At 42.9% G+C, this 14940-nt stretch overlaps 1 protein-coding gene and 1 long non-coding RNA gene across 2 annotated transcripts in view; one reads left to right on the forward strand and one right to left on the reverse strand.

Moving 5' to 3' along the window:
• Positions 1-12610, forward strand: part of LOC146830977 (uncharacterized) — an 87779-nt gene extending 75169 nt beyond the window's left edge. Inside the window, exon 3 of the long non-coding RNA XR_014961502.1 lies at positions 12460-12610. This is a non-coding gene — a long non-coding RNA (uncharacterized LOC146830977). The remainder of the gene's footprint in view (positions 1-12459) is intronic.
• Positions 1-14940, reverse strand: part of VPS13B (vacuolar protein sorting 13 homolog B) — a 2934705-nt gene that overhangs the window by 1316399 nt on the left and 1603366 nt on the right. Inside the window, exons 26-27 of the mRNA XM_085605186.1 lie at positions 13271-13442; positions 12408-12522 (exon numbers count right to left, since the gene is read on the reverse strand). Of these exons, the coding sequence (XP_085461312.1) occupies positions 12408-12522; positions 13271-13442 (287 nt within the window). The remainder of the gene's footprint in view (positions 1-12407; positions 12523-13270; positions 13443-14940) is intronic.

The following is a 14940-nucleotide window of genomic DNA, read 5'->3' on the forward strand; positions in this document are numbered from 1 at the left end:
GACCCGAAGGTATTGGAGCGCTTTACATGAGCACCGTACACATTCAGGCACGGGGAGATTAAGTGATTTGCCCAGAATCACAGGATGTGGACGCGACCTTGAGGCTCGAACCCTGGTTTCCAGCACCAAAGTCGGCAGTTTAAGCAGACGGACCACAGGGCCAAGACAGAGCATCTGGGAATAGATGCCGGAGTCAGCACGTAAAAACCACTAATATACAATTCCCCTCACATGACAGTTGACTTGATGAACAAATGGAAAGAAAACCTGGGTCAACTTGATAAGGCAGGCTGGAGGGAAGAGTTAATGACCACACAAACACGCAACATCAAACAGGTTGCGCCTAATTCAGTTTAACTATCTGCAAATGACATTTTACACCCAGACCAACTGATGAACATGGAAGTCCTAGTTGGATGTCAACTAGAGATGCCATCAAAATAGAGAAGACTATATCAATAAGATCTGGATCTGCATTGTCCATTAGGTACACTGGAACTAGATCACCAACAATCTTCCACACAAGCTGGTTAGACGAACAAGCTAAACAAATGTTTCTGGGAGCCCCAGACAAAATCGTAGGTGCTAGAGAAAAGAGGGGATTGATTGGATTGGGAGGCTGCTGGCAAAAAGAGACATAGTGAAACACTGGAAATCAGAATGAGGCCCCCCAAAGTAGAATGGTTGAAGGACATGGACGAAGTTCACACACAGAAAAAACACAAGAAAATAAATTACTTACCTGTAACTGTAGTTCTGCAGTATTGGATCTTTCACAGATTCACATTCTTGAATCATTCCCCGTTGTCGAAGTGGGAGTCCCACGGTATAGCTGTAAAGCAAGACAGTAAACTACACATAACCTATAATGGCTAGAAAACTTTCACTTCATAAACTTATCCACATCATTTATAAGAAACAAAACTTCAGCTAATCAGGTGATAGCACCCTATAGAAAACCTCCCACAGAGGCTTCATTCCCTCAGATTTTCAAGCACTAGTGGACAAGGTAACCCCAGAACAATAAGGGGAGCTTCTACAGGAAGGAGGGTGAGTCGCATGTGAATCTATGAAAGATGTCAATACTGGAGAACTACAGTTACAGGTAAGTAACTTATTCTCTTCTCCAGTATTAGGATCTTTCAAAGATTCACATGCTTGAATCAGAATGGCTAGCAGTTATAGAGTATTTGTACAATAATTATTATAATAGCACAATAGCAGAAGATGGGATAACAGAATTGAACACAGGCTCACCTTATTGGAAAAAGTGGTGTAACACTACTTGTCCACATCAATGTGCTTGGACGAGTACCGACAACATTGTTGCGTGAGCATGTGCCTGTTCTTCCATGCTGCCTCTCTAAATATTTATTTGAATGGAGCCTTCATCAGTTGTACAAGCACTGTGCTCAACTACCAAGATGGATGAGGTGCCTTAATTGGAGTAAAGACTGAACAGGCCCCATTAAGAAACTGTTTAATCACCCCATTGGGCCAGAAGGACAGTGATCCAGTCAGTCTCCTATATCTAGTGATTGCTGCTAAATGCACCTTAATAGAAGCATGGACCAAACCTGACTTTGCAATAAATAAGGGATATGGTAAAACCTGCTCTGTCCATGCTGAGATAGGGTGAATATTTGATTTCTGGCACTATAAATTCAAATGTTTCCATCTAAGTTTATACGTCTTATTAGTGGTATCAGCTCTGGCTTTTGCAAGAATTTCTCTACAGTCTGGAGGATTGCTCATGCTCGCAAACTCATTGTGTTCAGGCGCTAGGCCGTTAAGTATAAGGAAGTCGAGTCCGGGTGAAGTACCTGGCTGTGGTTCATCGTTAGTAACGTAGGTAGGGGTTCAGCTGGATGGGAGTCCTTTCTGATGGGAGTAACAGTAAGTGAACCAGTGCTGTTGGGCAATTTTGGAGCAATTAGTATTATTTGGCATGGTTCCCTCTTCCCTCTGAGTAGTCTTGGAATCAAGGGGATCGAGGAGAACGCATAGGCAAAGATCCCTGACCATCTCATCGAAAATGCTTTCCCCCACACAACCCCTGTTCTGGGTGCCAACTTGCATAAAATTGCTATTTTCGATTTTATGTGTGGCAAAAAGATCCACTGCCGCTTTGCTCCATCGATGGAAGATCTTGTCCAAAGTTGTCTGATTGAGCTCCCATTCGTGGCTGCTGTTTTTGGTTCTGCTCAATGTGTCCATCAGGATACTGTTTGTGCCTGGAAAATTTTCTGCTCTTATTATTCAGTTATTCAGTACCCACTTCCAAATTTTTAGCACTTCCTGTGATAAGGTCAGAGATTTTGTTCCCCTTTGTTAGTTTACATAGTGCATGCTGGTGGTGTTTTCTGCGTGGATCAACACTGACGAGCCTTTTATCCCTAAAGGGGGAGCCATCGTACTACAGAACACTACAGACTACCGGAAAAAATGTCTCCGCTTGCGGGCGGATGAAAGGAACTACGTCAACATAAAAGAAGACACCGCGGAACGATTACGTGTTGACATTGCAATTCTCATTGAGGAATCACTTACTAACGACTGGTTGAGCAAAAAAGAAGCCAACTTTTTGGAGAACACCAATCCAATCACCCTCTATTTCTACACTATTCCCAAAATCCATAAATCTCTGGAAAAACTGCCGGGAAGACCTATAGTGTCAGGAATAGGCTCCATCTTAGAACCTCTGTCCAAATTTGCGGACGCATTTCTACGTCCCATAATACAAAAAACACACACTTATTTACAAGACACAAAGGCAGTTCTCTGCCTACTAAAAGATCTCCATTTTGACCCCACATCCAGCATACTCATTGGCTTGGATGTAGAGAGTCTCTACATTAGCCTCCCGCATAAAGAAACACTATTGATTCTAGAAGGGGTCCTATTCGAGAACGAGTGGACCTACCACACCCCAAGACAAGTAGTCCTAGAATGCTGCAGACTGGCATTAACTTGGAATTTCTTCAGGTTTGAAGAGAACCTGTACCGCCAACAACATGGTACCAGTATGGGGAGCACTTTTGCGCCGAGCGTGGCCGGCTTCTACGTGCACCATCTGGAAAGGCACAAGATACTAAACAACAACCCCCACTTACATCATGTCCAATTGTGGAAAAGGTACATAGATGATGTACTATTGATCTGGGAGGGCACTGAGACAGAAGCCAATGAATTCATGGTATGGTTGAACCTACCGGACCCCTATTAGAAATGTACCTACACCAGGAGCAGATCACACCTAGTCTTCCTTGATCTCAACATACTGGCACGACAAGGAGCTTTCGCTACCACTACACATTTCAAGCCCACTGCCAGAAACTGCCTTCCTATTTACAACAGTTTCCATCCCCCTTCCCGCCTTAGGAGGAACTGCACCGACAAACAGGACTATAATTCCCAGGCTAAAGATCTTAGCGAGAAATTGCTGAGGCACAATTACCCTAAACACCTAGTGTCAAAAGCAAAAAAGAGGGCTTTTAAGAACAATAGGGAAGCCCTGCTTGAGCCCAAAAGTAACAACACAACTGAAACTAAGAGACCTATCTGCATTACCACATTTAATGTTGCGTCTGACAAAGTGACTAAAATAGTCAAGAAACATTGGCGCACACTAAACAGTGGGGGTCTGAACATACCTACACCCATGTTCAGTCACAGACGTGGCATGATCCTTTAGAACCACCTAGTACACACACGACCCAATACCGCTAATGAGGAAGAGGGCAGTGTTCGACGTTTGCACCCACTACCCACAGGACACTACCCTTGTAGTAACTGCAGCGTCTGCCACCTCACTTCAGCCACCAAGACAGTGAATTTGAATAACAATACCACATGGGAACTGAGACAATACACTAACTGCAACACGACAGGGGTAGTGTACCTCATTACGTGCACATGTAATCTCCACTACGTAGGGAAGACCACCAGGAAAGTGAGCACCCGTATAGTTGAACACCGGAGTAACATACGCTGCAAGCGTACTACCACAAGAATGACTACCCACTTCCTCGAGAAGCAACACACACCTAACGATTTGAGGTGGGTGGTACTAGAACACATCAAAAACAAAGACAACCTAGAAAAAAAGTTACATGAGAAAGAACAGCGATGGGTTTTGAAACTCCGTACTGACACCCAAGGCCTAAACGATGACATCCCCTGGGGCCAGTTTTGCTGAATAGTTTCCTTTTGCCACGATCTACCTGATGTAAACCATGGAGGTCGTTTCCACTGAGGTCGGAGTCAGATACTTCATAGACCCATTATAAGTGCAAACACACACTATCTTGATAAACTTAGCCCCTTTATTAAGGATATTTTTGAATCCCACTACAACTGGGGATATACTTTCTAGCCATCCATTTGTCATAATCACATGTGTAAAAAAGACATGATATTCCCTGTCTTATCAACACAACTACGTACCTACATTTCCCAAACCGCATGAGGGTGACAAAATTCGCTCTATGCAGATAGCAAGTGTACTAAAATGTTCCATGTCATGACACCGAGGGATACTCCTTGCAGACCATCACAATATCGGTCAACACCTGTAACACTAGTATATCCAGGCAGTTATAATGTGCCTTCAACACAAAGTCAGTGCGCTCACCTATACTTTGTAATTTGTAAATATCCCCCACGTAATTTACTTACAAAACCACAACCTGTGAGGTCCATGTTGAGCAACAGCTTTGTCAGTTTCCTAGTTATATTACTGGAAACAACCCACTTTACACTCGTATTTCTGTAATTTCATACAGGGTATGACTTGAGGATAACGCGGAGCCCACTCGCGTATCCTACCAGCATGGCCGCCACCTTTGCCATCGGCACCGGCCATTTTGTTCTACGTCTCTCACGGTCTAGTCCTTTCAGATCGAGAAGCGGGAGAACGCGGAAGTATTTATGCAGTCCCCCGCCGGAGACACGCTAAGATGCGGTCCGGCGGGGAGACGAATAGGTGTCCTGGTGCGGTTTTCCCTAATTTGAAGTAAGTGTCTATTTGCATCCACAGGAACCTAATAACAGGACAGAAGCCCGACTACTCAAGGGTTTCTTTTGCACACGCTAACGATTTCAAACCCTCTTTTACCTCGAACCTGACAGACAATTTCTCAGGGAAACACCGCCCCCGCGAGTCCATGAAGCATAGCTCTGATTAGAACAAAGTATGTGCTTACAATCATTTTTAACGCATTTTTCCCTGTGTATGTATGCGTGTCGTGTGAATTTCACCTCATGTATGATGTGTGTTTTTAAAGGTACCTACAACCACGCAGCACGTTTGGCGGGCATGTTTATACCTTTCAGGCTGCAACCACGCTCTGAGCATGGACGTCTGCACGCCCCATTTAGGAGCACACCAGCATGGAAGTACATTACATTGTGTACCCACCTACTCTACTAGAGAAAGGGGGCTGTCCTCTAACCATTTCTTTTTACTGTTACAGATACACTACGTGACATAGTGATCGTATGTATAAAGCACGCATGCTTTATTAGTTGCAGCGTTTTCTTGAAATAATCATTCATTTCCATATTTAGGTTTAATAGGAGTGGCAAACACAGGGCTGGTCCCTGTGAGGTCCTGATGAAGAGCTAGGGGTAGGCTCAAAACATGTTGATCTTACACTGAACTCCTACCCATTATAGTTAGGTTTTCTCCGTGTAACACCCCCTTTTAGATATACCAACCTAGGAGCGATAATAAAGTATTTAAGCCCACTAGCAAGGTATTTTTAATCACTTTAACCCACTCCACCACACTGTGCACTACACATAGTCTTCCACTCAAAGTGCTCCTACGTATTCTGCGCAAGTCGCAGAACGCCCCAGTTCGTAGAGAACTGGGATGGACCCAATGATGAAACATGTCACCGTGGGAAAACCCTGGTGATGGAAGGGACTCAAGAAAGAAATTTTTCTTTCCTGAAGGCAATCTCTGATCATATCGATTGGGAGCCTCTTCCTTCGACTTGGTCCTTAAACCCGTGATCTCGGGTTTTCATTTCGAGCCTTTTATTCCTGGCAGGAATGCTTGGAGATTCAAAGAAATTGCTTTGAGTTCTAACAAATGTATATGCATTTTCATTTGTTGTGAAGACCATTTCCAACTTACTTTTAAAACCTGCAAGTGGGTGTCCATTCCTCTAAGGGAGCAACTGTGGTAATGACGAATTTGAGTATCTTAGGTGGGAATTTTAGCCCCCGTCGACAGATTGTCATCTTTTGTCCAATGTGAGGCTGCTGTCATGTTTGGAGTGATCCGAATTCTGCCATCGAATGATCCCTGCGTTTGAATCCATTGCTTGTCCAATTCTTCCTGTAAGGGCCACATTCTTAAGATTGAAAACGGTACTAGGGAAATGGCAGAGGGCATCATCCTTAGAAGAGATTTGAACAGGTGCACCGAAATTGAATTTCTTTTCAGCAGCCTTTGCGCTAACAGTTTTAGTCTTATTTATCAATGGCTTTTGATGATTGATGGTAAGACCATAAAGTGATAGACAAGCTCTTTCTGCTTTTGAGGTTTGAAGAGCAGTTGGTGCTTTTATCATCTAGTCTTCGAGGTATGGCAATAAGTGGAAGCCCTTCTGTTGTGAGAGAGCTGCCACTGGAGCTAAATATACCGTACAAATACAAGGGGCAGACTTGTGTCCAAAAGGGAGAACTTTGAAATGATAATGAGTGCCGGCCACCCTGAATCTCAAGATATTGCGATGTTTGGGGATATGAAAGTAAGCATCCTGTAGATTTTTCTATTTCTATTTCTAGATTTGGTGAAGCGCAACAGCTACCCCGGCAAAGGGGTGTCCCGGCGCTAAGAACAGATGCACAGATTGAGGGGAGAGGGGGAAAAGGGGAGACTAGGGAGCGGGGAAGAGATGAGTCTTAATTGCTTTGCGGAATGCTGGGAGAGAGTCAATGGAACGAATACTGAGGGGGAGATCGTTCCACAATTTGGGGCCAAGAACGCTGAAGGAACGAGATCCAAGGTTGACATAATCTCCGTCATAGAGGAGATGCAGGATGTCTTGAAGAGTTACCAAGTCAAAAGATGGTTTCCTCAGCTACTTGTTTAACTTCTGCAGTTCCAAAATGGGTTGCATTCTCCTGTTTCCTTTCTTACTAAGAAGGATCGGGGAATAGAAACCCATTCCTTTCTAGGAGTGAGGTACTTTATTGCTCCTTTTCATAGCATGGTCAGAACTTCTTGCTGGAGCAGATGTAGATGCAGAAGAGGTGGGGGTGCTCCCTTTGGTGGAGTGCTTAGTGGGCTCTGGGCAAATTCTAAAGTATGACTATAGGTGATCAGATCCAACACTCACCTGTCTGACGTTATCTACTGCCTTTGGTAATACATGTTGAAATTTTTGCTCCAGTATGTTGGCGGCCATTTTAAGTTGTCACTGCTTTCTGCCAGTGTCTCTTCCTTCTGAGGCTTGTTTCTTTCTTGGTGTTTGTTTCGTATACGATGCTGCTGGTTATATTAATCGCTGTCCTGATAGGAAGGGCAATATTGTTGGTGAAAGGCTGATATTGTTGGTATTTGTTAGGGTGGTAACTCCCCTCTATATGTGAGCAAACCTCTTCCTCTTGTCCCTCGAAAAGGCACTTTTCTTATCTGTAGGGTACCCAAGAATCTTGTGGTATCCATGTCTGCCTTGATCGCCAGTAAAATAGCACACAACAATGTCTCACTATGTATTACTATAGAAATTATTTATACAAGGTAAAATACTTAAGAAGGAAAAGAAGAGACACAACTTGATTATCGCAGTCTGCATTTATAAATAAGCATCAAATAAATGTGGACAGCAATAACATAATTACTCTTGGTATGTGCATTCGATATACAGTGGACACATAGTGCTTGAGAAAATAATTTAAAAGGCGCATGTGAGGCACATGGCAGAATGAAGGTAACAGCGAGGGGGTGTTGCTTTAAAATCGTAGAAAATATTAATATTGGAGGAAACACTTTTACAAAAGCATGTTGAGTGCCAGAGTCCGTAAATCTGCTGGATTGTGCAGACGGCGTTTCAACCTGTATTACTTCAGGTCATCATAAGGACAAAGATTACACAAATCACTTTTATATGTGGTCGAAGAAAATAAAGGAAAAAGATGAAAATAAGAGTGGGGCCTGAAATCAATGAATACTCAGTAAACGAGTTCCATTAAGAGATGAGCTACCCTGAAGCACTCAAGAAAGACCCTCGAGGTGTCCTAGTCATTTGCATTGCCAGGTCGGACCTTTTCACGGCAAGCTTTAATCAGCGCTGTCTTGCTCACACAGCCTCCTGTGCCTTGCCTTGAGCGCTCGATCAGGCACACGCATTTACTGCCTTACTAATTTAAGTGGTGATGTTCCATAGTGTAACCAATTGGTACACTTCAGGGTCTCTAAACCCCTGGATTTAGATTCAAAGACGGACCACTTGCTTCATGATGAGGTCACTTTTCTCACACCGGACCTTCTTTTCCTGCACCTAACCTACATGCATGCTGATAGACTGCAAACAGGTAGCTATTTGCAACTCTTAATGGACCTCGTTTACGGAGTATTCATTCATTTAGAGCCCCACCCTTATTTTCCACTTTTTCCTCTCCATGAAGGACTATGGGCCACTCTAAATGGGCCATCATCATCTGAATCATCTTCATCAAGCAAGTTACTTGGCAGGGGAGGAGAGACCTTACTTGGAGATCTGTGTTTTAGCTGTAAAAATTCAGGATTTCCCATCAACGGCATCATCGACTATGTTATCTTTGTCGACGGCCAAGATCTCTTTGCCACCACTGATAGCGTCGTTGATCATCTTTTTGTTGGTAGCTTCATTGCTGAAATCAGTGTCATCATCGACTGACCTTTTGTCGATAGTGCTTGTGTCGACTGTGTCCTAGTCGACGTTTCCATCATCAATTGTGCCGTCATCATCAAAGTTGCTGTCGACATTGCCAACATCGTCATCTGTAGGGTTGATGGTGACGGTGTCATCGTCGTAATTTTAAAAGGCGGACACAGAAGTTATCGTTGACCGTTCTGAGAAGGATTTTTTCCAGTGTAAGGTCAAACTGGGAGAATGAGTGGTTGGCTCTGACCTCAATTTTTCTGAGGAAGCTTTATCTTTTTTCTCTCTGCGAGAGCACTCTTCTGGTACCCTCTCTCTTGAAGACTTAAGATGATTCTTTTTCAAGTCCTTGCTTGGTCTCTCCGATGACCTATGGTTGCACGATCTTTCCCTTTTCTGCGACCTCACATCAGAATGAGAGGACTATTTCTGTAGCCATATAAGAAGCCTTCCCACTCGATCTTTAAGTGTCTTAGAGGAAAACGTGGGGCAGATTTTACACTCTTTTTCGATGTGGGAAGGGTGCAAGCAGTAAATACACTCCTTTTGTGGATCTTCTGAATGAAGTCTCTTTTATCCACAAGGTCTGAATAGTTCCTTCTTTGCGGATTCTGACATCTAGGGTAGTCAGATCTTGGCAGACATAGGTTAAAGCTGCCCTTCTTGATGATAAAAAAGACTTTAAATGAGCAACATTGTTGATAAGCTGAGCAAAACAGAGGGGGACTCCCTTTGCACGATATGCAGCAGAAAAACTGAGGGAATGAAGCTTCTGTGTGGAGTATTCAAGAGGATTCTGTCGCCTGATTTGCTGAAGTTTGGTTCCTTATAAATGATGTTGATATGTTTATGAAGTGAACGTTTTCTAACCATTATAGGCTATGTGCAGTATACTGTGCTGCTTTACAATTATACAGTAGGACTCCCAGTTTGACTATGGGGAATAATTCAAGCATGTGAATCTATGAAAGATCCAATACTGGAGAATCTATAAGGATGCCCTCACAAGCATTACATGATTTGGGGCCAGTAATGGCAATATTTCTGAATCTCCACTAATAATAAGGCTAATTAGATCATGCGACTGTAATTTGGGAAAGCGTTCCACTAGGAAGGACATTAACTGTTGGAAGTGTCATAAATATATGCTGTTGTTTAACATACACCTTTGTTTTGCTTGAATAATTAAAAAAATACATTTTATATAAATGTTATTAAAACAAAATAGGGTCAGGAAGTAAATCTGTCTAGTCTAAAAACAATTCAGAAATAACCCACGAGCACCAATTTTTTGAGTGAAGAGGACATTCTATCTGATTTCACATCATTTACAACTATGCAAAAGACAAAATGTAGTACATCACAGAACTGTATTTCTGAGGCCAAGATAGTTACGGTCTGCGATTGAAATAGTGCTACTGTAAGATCAAGCATAAACCCATCATGAACAAATTGCAATAGCTGGAAAAATCACAACGGAGAACATGAAGAATTTAAAATGATGCTATCCTGAAATATCATTCAGTATTGAACGAAGGCTGACAAAGTAGGAGGCTTATGGAATACAGATGGCAAATATCCTCCTGAGCCTTTTTGTGTTTTTACTAAAGTCTACCCATTTAGCCATGATGAGAAATGTAGTACTTGTATAGGTCAATTGACAAGGAAAGTGTGCTAACCAAGTTGAGCAGCAGCATAATGATTAATGACCTCTTACTTTGCACTTTTTACCTCTGTCGATGTTTTAGAATTACAGAGATCATAGGAAGCCCAGTAAAAGAGCTATGTGTCAGCAAAAAGATAGAGCATTTAGTCACTAACCAGGTTCAATGATGGGCAGTCCGATAGAAACATCTTTGAGAAATGCCTTGTCCACAGATGCAAAAGAGCCATCAATGTCTGAACACACCAGCCCAAAATCTGATCAACATGGAACTTCATTGTGTAAGGACTGTCAATGTGAAAAGGGGTACAGTCGTAATGTAATGCAATGTATTTTTTTAATGCAAAGAGTCACTAATTACCTTGTCTCAGTGTTTTGGTGCAGAGCTTGCTACAGTTGTGGGTTTACCCATAGATTAGGGTTCCATGTTTGTTGGGTCGTGGGTATGTCCCAGCCCAAAGCCTAAGTGTGATGAGGAATGCATGTATGGTTTTCCCCACATACGAGGCCCTGCAGATGAGGTCCATTGGGAGGGGTAAGGGGGAGTAGGTAGATTATATACCCTACAGCCTACCATCTAAACTGGTGTGATGTTGAGGCAAATGGTAGAGAGGGTGCATGTCTTTTGACCCTCCACCAGTGTCGGATTGGTAACGCACGCACTCAGGAAATGGCCGAAGGGCGGGTAGCCGAGTTCTAGCTGTGGGTTGCTTTTTTGGGCAGCCTGGGGGCTGTCTGTGCTGTTAGGATGCCGCCAGCAGCCCAGAGGGTGCCTGAGTGGCCTTTCTAGAGACAGATGGGCGGAGGTATCACCCCCCTTTCTCTCGCTTGGCCGGCCCATAAAAGTATGCTGATTGAGCGGAGGCAGGGGCCCTGAGCAGAAGTGGTCTCACTTGCATTCATGTGTGGCTCAGCAGTGTGAACTGATCTCTGCATTTTTTTAATCTAAGTGAAGTTAATAAAACTTGCCCCCCACCCCCTTTCTTTTTTATAAAACTTCGCCGAAGCAGTGTTTTGCGGAAAGGCAATACACAAATGTGGGCCACTTTTTTGGGTGTGCCCGGGTCACCTAACCTTAGTCAGCTTTGGAAGTGTAGCCAGCCAGCTGGAGTCTCATTATAAAGCATAGGCTGGGTATTGCCATTCATACACATTGGTGAGTGATTGTACTGGCAATCAAGGGGCAGTGTAAGCTAATAAGCCATTGTGTAGTTCTTCTTTGGCTTGTTGACATGTTAATGGAGTGGCCTGATCTTTTCTTTAGCTCTGGGATTTTGTATGTTATCTAGCTTGGTTAGGTTACTCCAATCCTTTCTGGATTTTGAACAGTATGCCCAGTGTCCCCAGTTTCCCTGTTTCCAAGTTCCATTTGCATTTGTCAAAGGCCTGGTACTCATTCTGTTGGACGATGCACGATTGGAATCCTAGATAGGACTAGTTAGACTGGTGTGGTAAAGGTGAATGGTCTGTCAAGTTGTTAAGAAGAGAGGTAAACATGGCACACAGAGTATAACACTGCAACATGGTAATGGGGTAAATGATCAACTAAAAACAGAAAAACAGAGAAGAGATACCCTCATTACCCAAGTCCATCTTTCTTGCTATAAACCCAACGTAGTCTACTGATGGCTGGCAAACCTTATTACAGAATTCACAGTAGGCCACAGGTTAGAAAGAATGTTAGAACCAAGTCAGAGAAGAGTGCCCATAAACAAAGGAAGCTCACAAAATGTATCAACGTATCTACTTACGAGAGGCTCTTAGAACGTAAAGTTGAATGGGTCAACACTTGTGTACTACATTCTCTGTAATGCAAGTTCATTATGTTACTGAAAACCATTAGAATGTGATGTTTTCTTGTTTACCTGCTTCTGTAGTGATCAATATTGAAACTCTCAATTTTGCATTTCACTTTAGTGTATACATCCTGGACATCGACAGAGGCGCTCAGATCCTCCAGTTCACTGACAATGCAAACCTCTGCAAAGGAAATACAATGCACTGGTATATAATTCACTGTTACCTCAGCAGCTGTTTTCTGTTAATAAAAGGTTTACAGCAAGAGCCCTATTGAAGTTCAGAGGCAGCTATTTTGTCGCATAAAGTCTACATCTTGCTCAGAGTAGTTTCAATGTATGAAGTCAAACGATTTTCCTCCCTCACTATTCAGGAATACCCTTCCAATAAATTACCTGGAAACTTGTATAAAAGGATGATATTTCGTCAGCAACGTTTCTATTAGCGATAAAGTCCAATAGCTCCTAATAGACACTACTTCAAGGAGTTAGAACAGCACCACTCGAATCCACTAGACTTTTGCTTCAATGTCTCTCATCTGCCCTCCTCACCCCACCCCACCATTCTGCGTATCTGCGGGGGTTATATTTGCTGGTTTGCTGAATGCTTTTCTCTGCCCAAACTTGGTGCCATGCCACATACTACTGCTGGATGCATCATCACAATGACCAACACAACTCTTCCTCGCACCACACCTTGAGCTTAGCATCCTAGACACTTTGTTAACCAGCAGGAATTGACAGGCACTGTAAGGATTACACAGCACATCAATGAATTACAACAGTTTGTTTGGCAATAAGCAGGAGCCTTTCTTTTAGTTTTCAAACAAATTTGAAATGCTGTATAGTTCACCTGTGCGCTTTCTCAATGATCCTGCACACGCAATAATGAGGTTGAAAGTGAACATGCGGGTCTCCTGGGGATCTCTTACCGGTGCCTTTGGATCCTGTGTCTGGTGCAAACAATTTTACAGTAATTTTTGGCAGCATCCACTGCATCCAGAGGCTAACACGTCCGCTTGACACACCAATATTACTTGTTGTTTGTTCCAGTGTGACAGAGTCTGAGAAAGGGGAGTCTTCACCAGCTTGTAAGGAATCACCCTGGAGAGGAGAAATGGTAATTTTAAATACCCTGGTAAGACGGTCCTTCAGTTAACACGCACAACAAAGGCAACTGGAATCAATTTGGTAATCATAAAACTAACTTACAGGAGATGGAAACATGAGATAAGTAAACGTTACTCCCTGTTAAGACGTCTGCACCCATGCACTGTTCCAGGCTGTGTGCATTACAGGTAACAAAGCTATCCAGACCCACACTTGCATCACAATTCAACTACTCCTTGAAGCCTGGGAGCTTGAACTCCAGAGAGTTGCAAGAAAATAAGTGGACAAAAGCTCTCGGGTACTTCCACATGCTGTCAAGTAATGCTCGCTTTAAACATATCCAAAGTTACATAAGCCAAAGAGCTTACCTTTCCCCACTCAAATATAACTGTCTTTACCCTACAGCTAAAGCAGCATTTGCCCACTGTGGGAATGGGTCAGAGGACTTCTACCACATGTTGTAGAACTGCACCAAATTGGAAACCGTCTGGACCGGCGTTCTACGAAGTTACCGGACCTAACAGGACTCCCTAGATTAGAGTCCTGAGAGGCTTGTGCTCTGGAAATCTTTAAAATACCAAAAAAAGCAGAAAACAGTATTGTGGTTTCTTGCCTTAGCACTGCCAATTGCTAAGCAAGCCATTACCTCCAAATGGAAATGCCTCATGTCCCCGTCTTTGGACACCTGGCACCATGATCTTCTACAGTAGCTGAAGGAGGAAAGCACAGTTCTTAAAAGAAAATACATTTTTGGCTTACATTGCCACCCAAGAACCAGAGAGTGGGATGCCTTTGAAGCACTTCCTAAGGATGACGTTCTTCCCCTTTAAAATAAATCAACACTCCAAAGTTTGTTTTGAAGTTACGTCAACTTATCACCACCTCCCTAGGCTGACTCTCTGACCGTTGCTTGGTTTCCACTGTCCTCCTTACTCCTCCACCCCCTACCTAAGTAAAAATGCCTCTACTAACAGAAAAGTCCATGACCTCCCCTAGCTAAACTGCTATCCACCTAACTATTGACTCCTTTACAGACTCCCGAAATCCCTCCTAGCTTGTCAGATCAGAAAAGTTGAAGATCTCTGTTGTATACTATTTGATTTGATGCTTGATTCACTAAATATATTCAACACTGTATAACATATCTATGACATTACATGCCTCTATGATGTAATGCCCCTCTCATAGTTTGAACATTTCATTGTAACATTTGGATAAAACGTCAATAAAAACTATTAGAATATTTTGAAATAAAAGAGCAGGAATGGGCAGGTGTCCTGGGGAATCGGGTATGCAAGAACAATGGTTCTGTCGGAAAATGAACGAAATAGCTTAATAGGTGCTGAATACACTTTTTCAATTATCAAGGACACACACAAAACCAAAGAAACAGGACAGAATCCAAGTCACTTGATAGAATGATATTAATTAATGTATCGAGAGCACCAAAATATTTACAGGGTAAACCAACCAAAAAACACATTCATAGTGA

Source organism: Triturus cristatus, chromosome 5_1, assembly GCF_964204655.1.
Source record: "Triturus cristatus chromosome 5_1, aTriCri1.1, whole genome shotgun sequence".
NCBI lineage: Eukaryota > Metazoa > Chordata > Amphibia > Caudata > Salamandridae > Triturus > Triturus cristatus.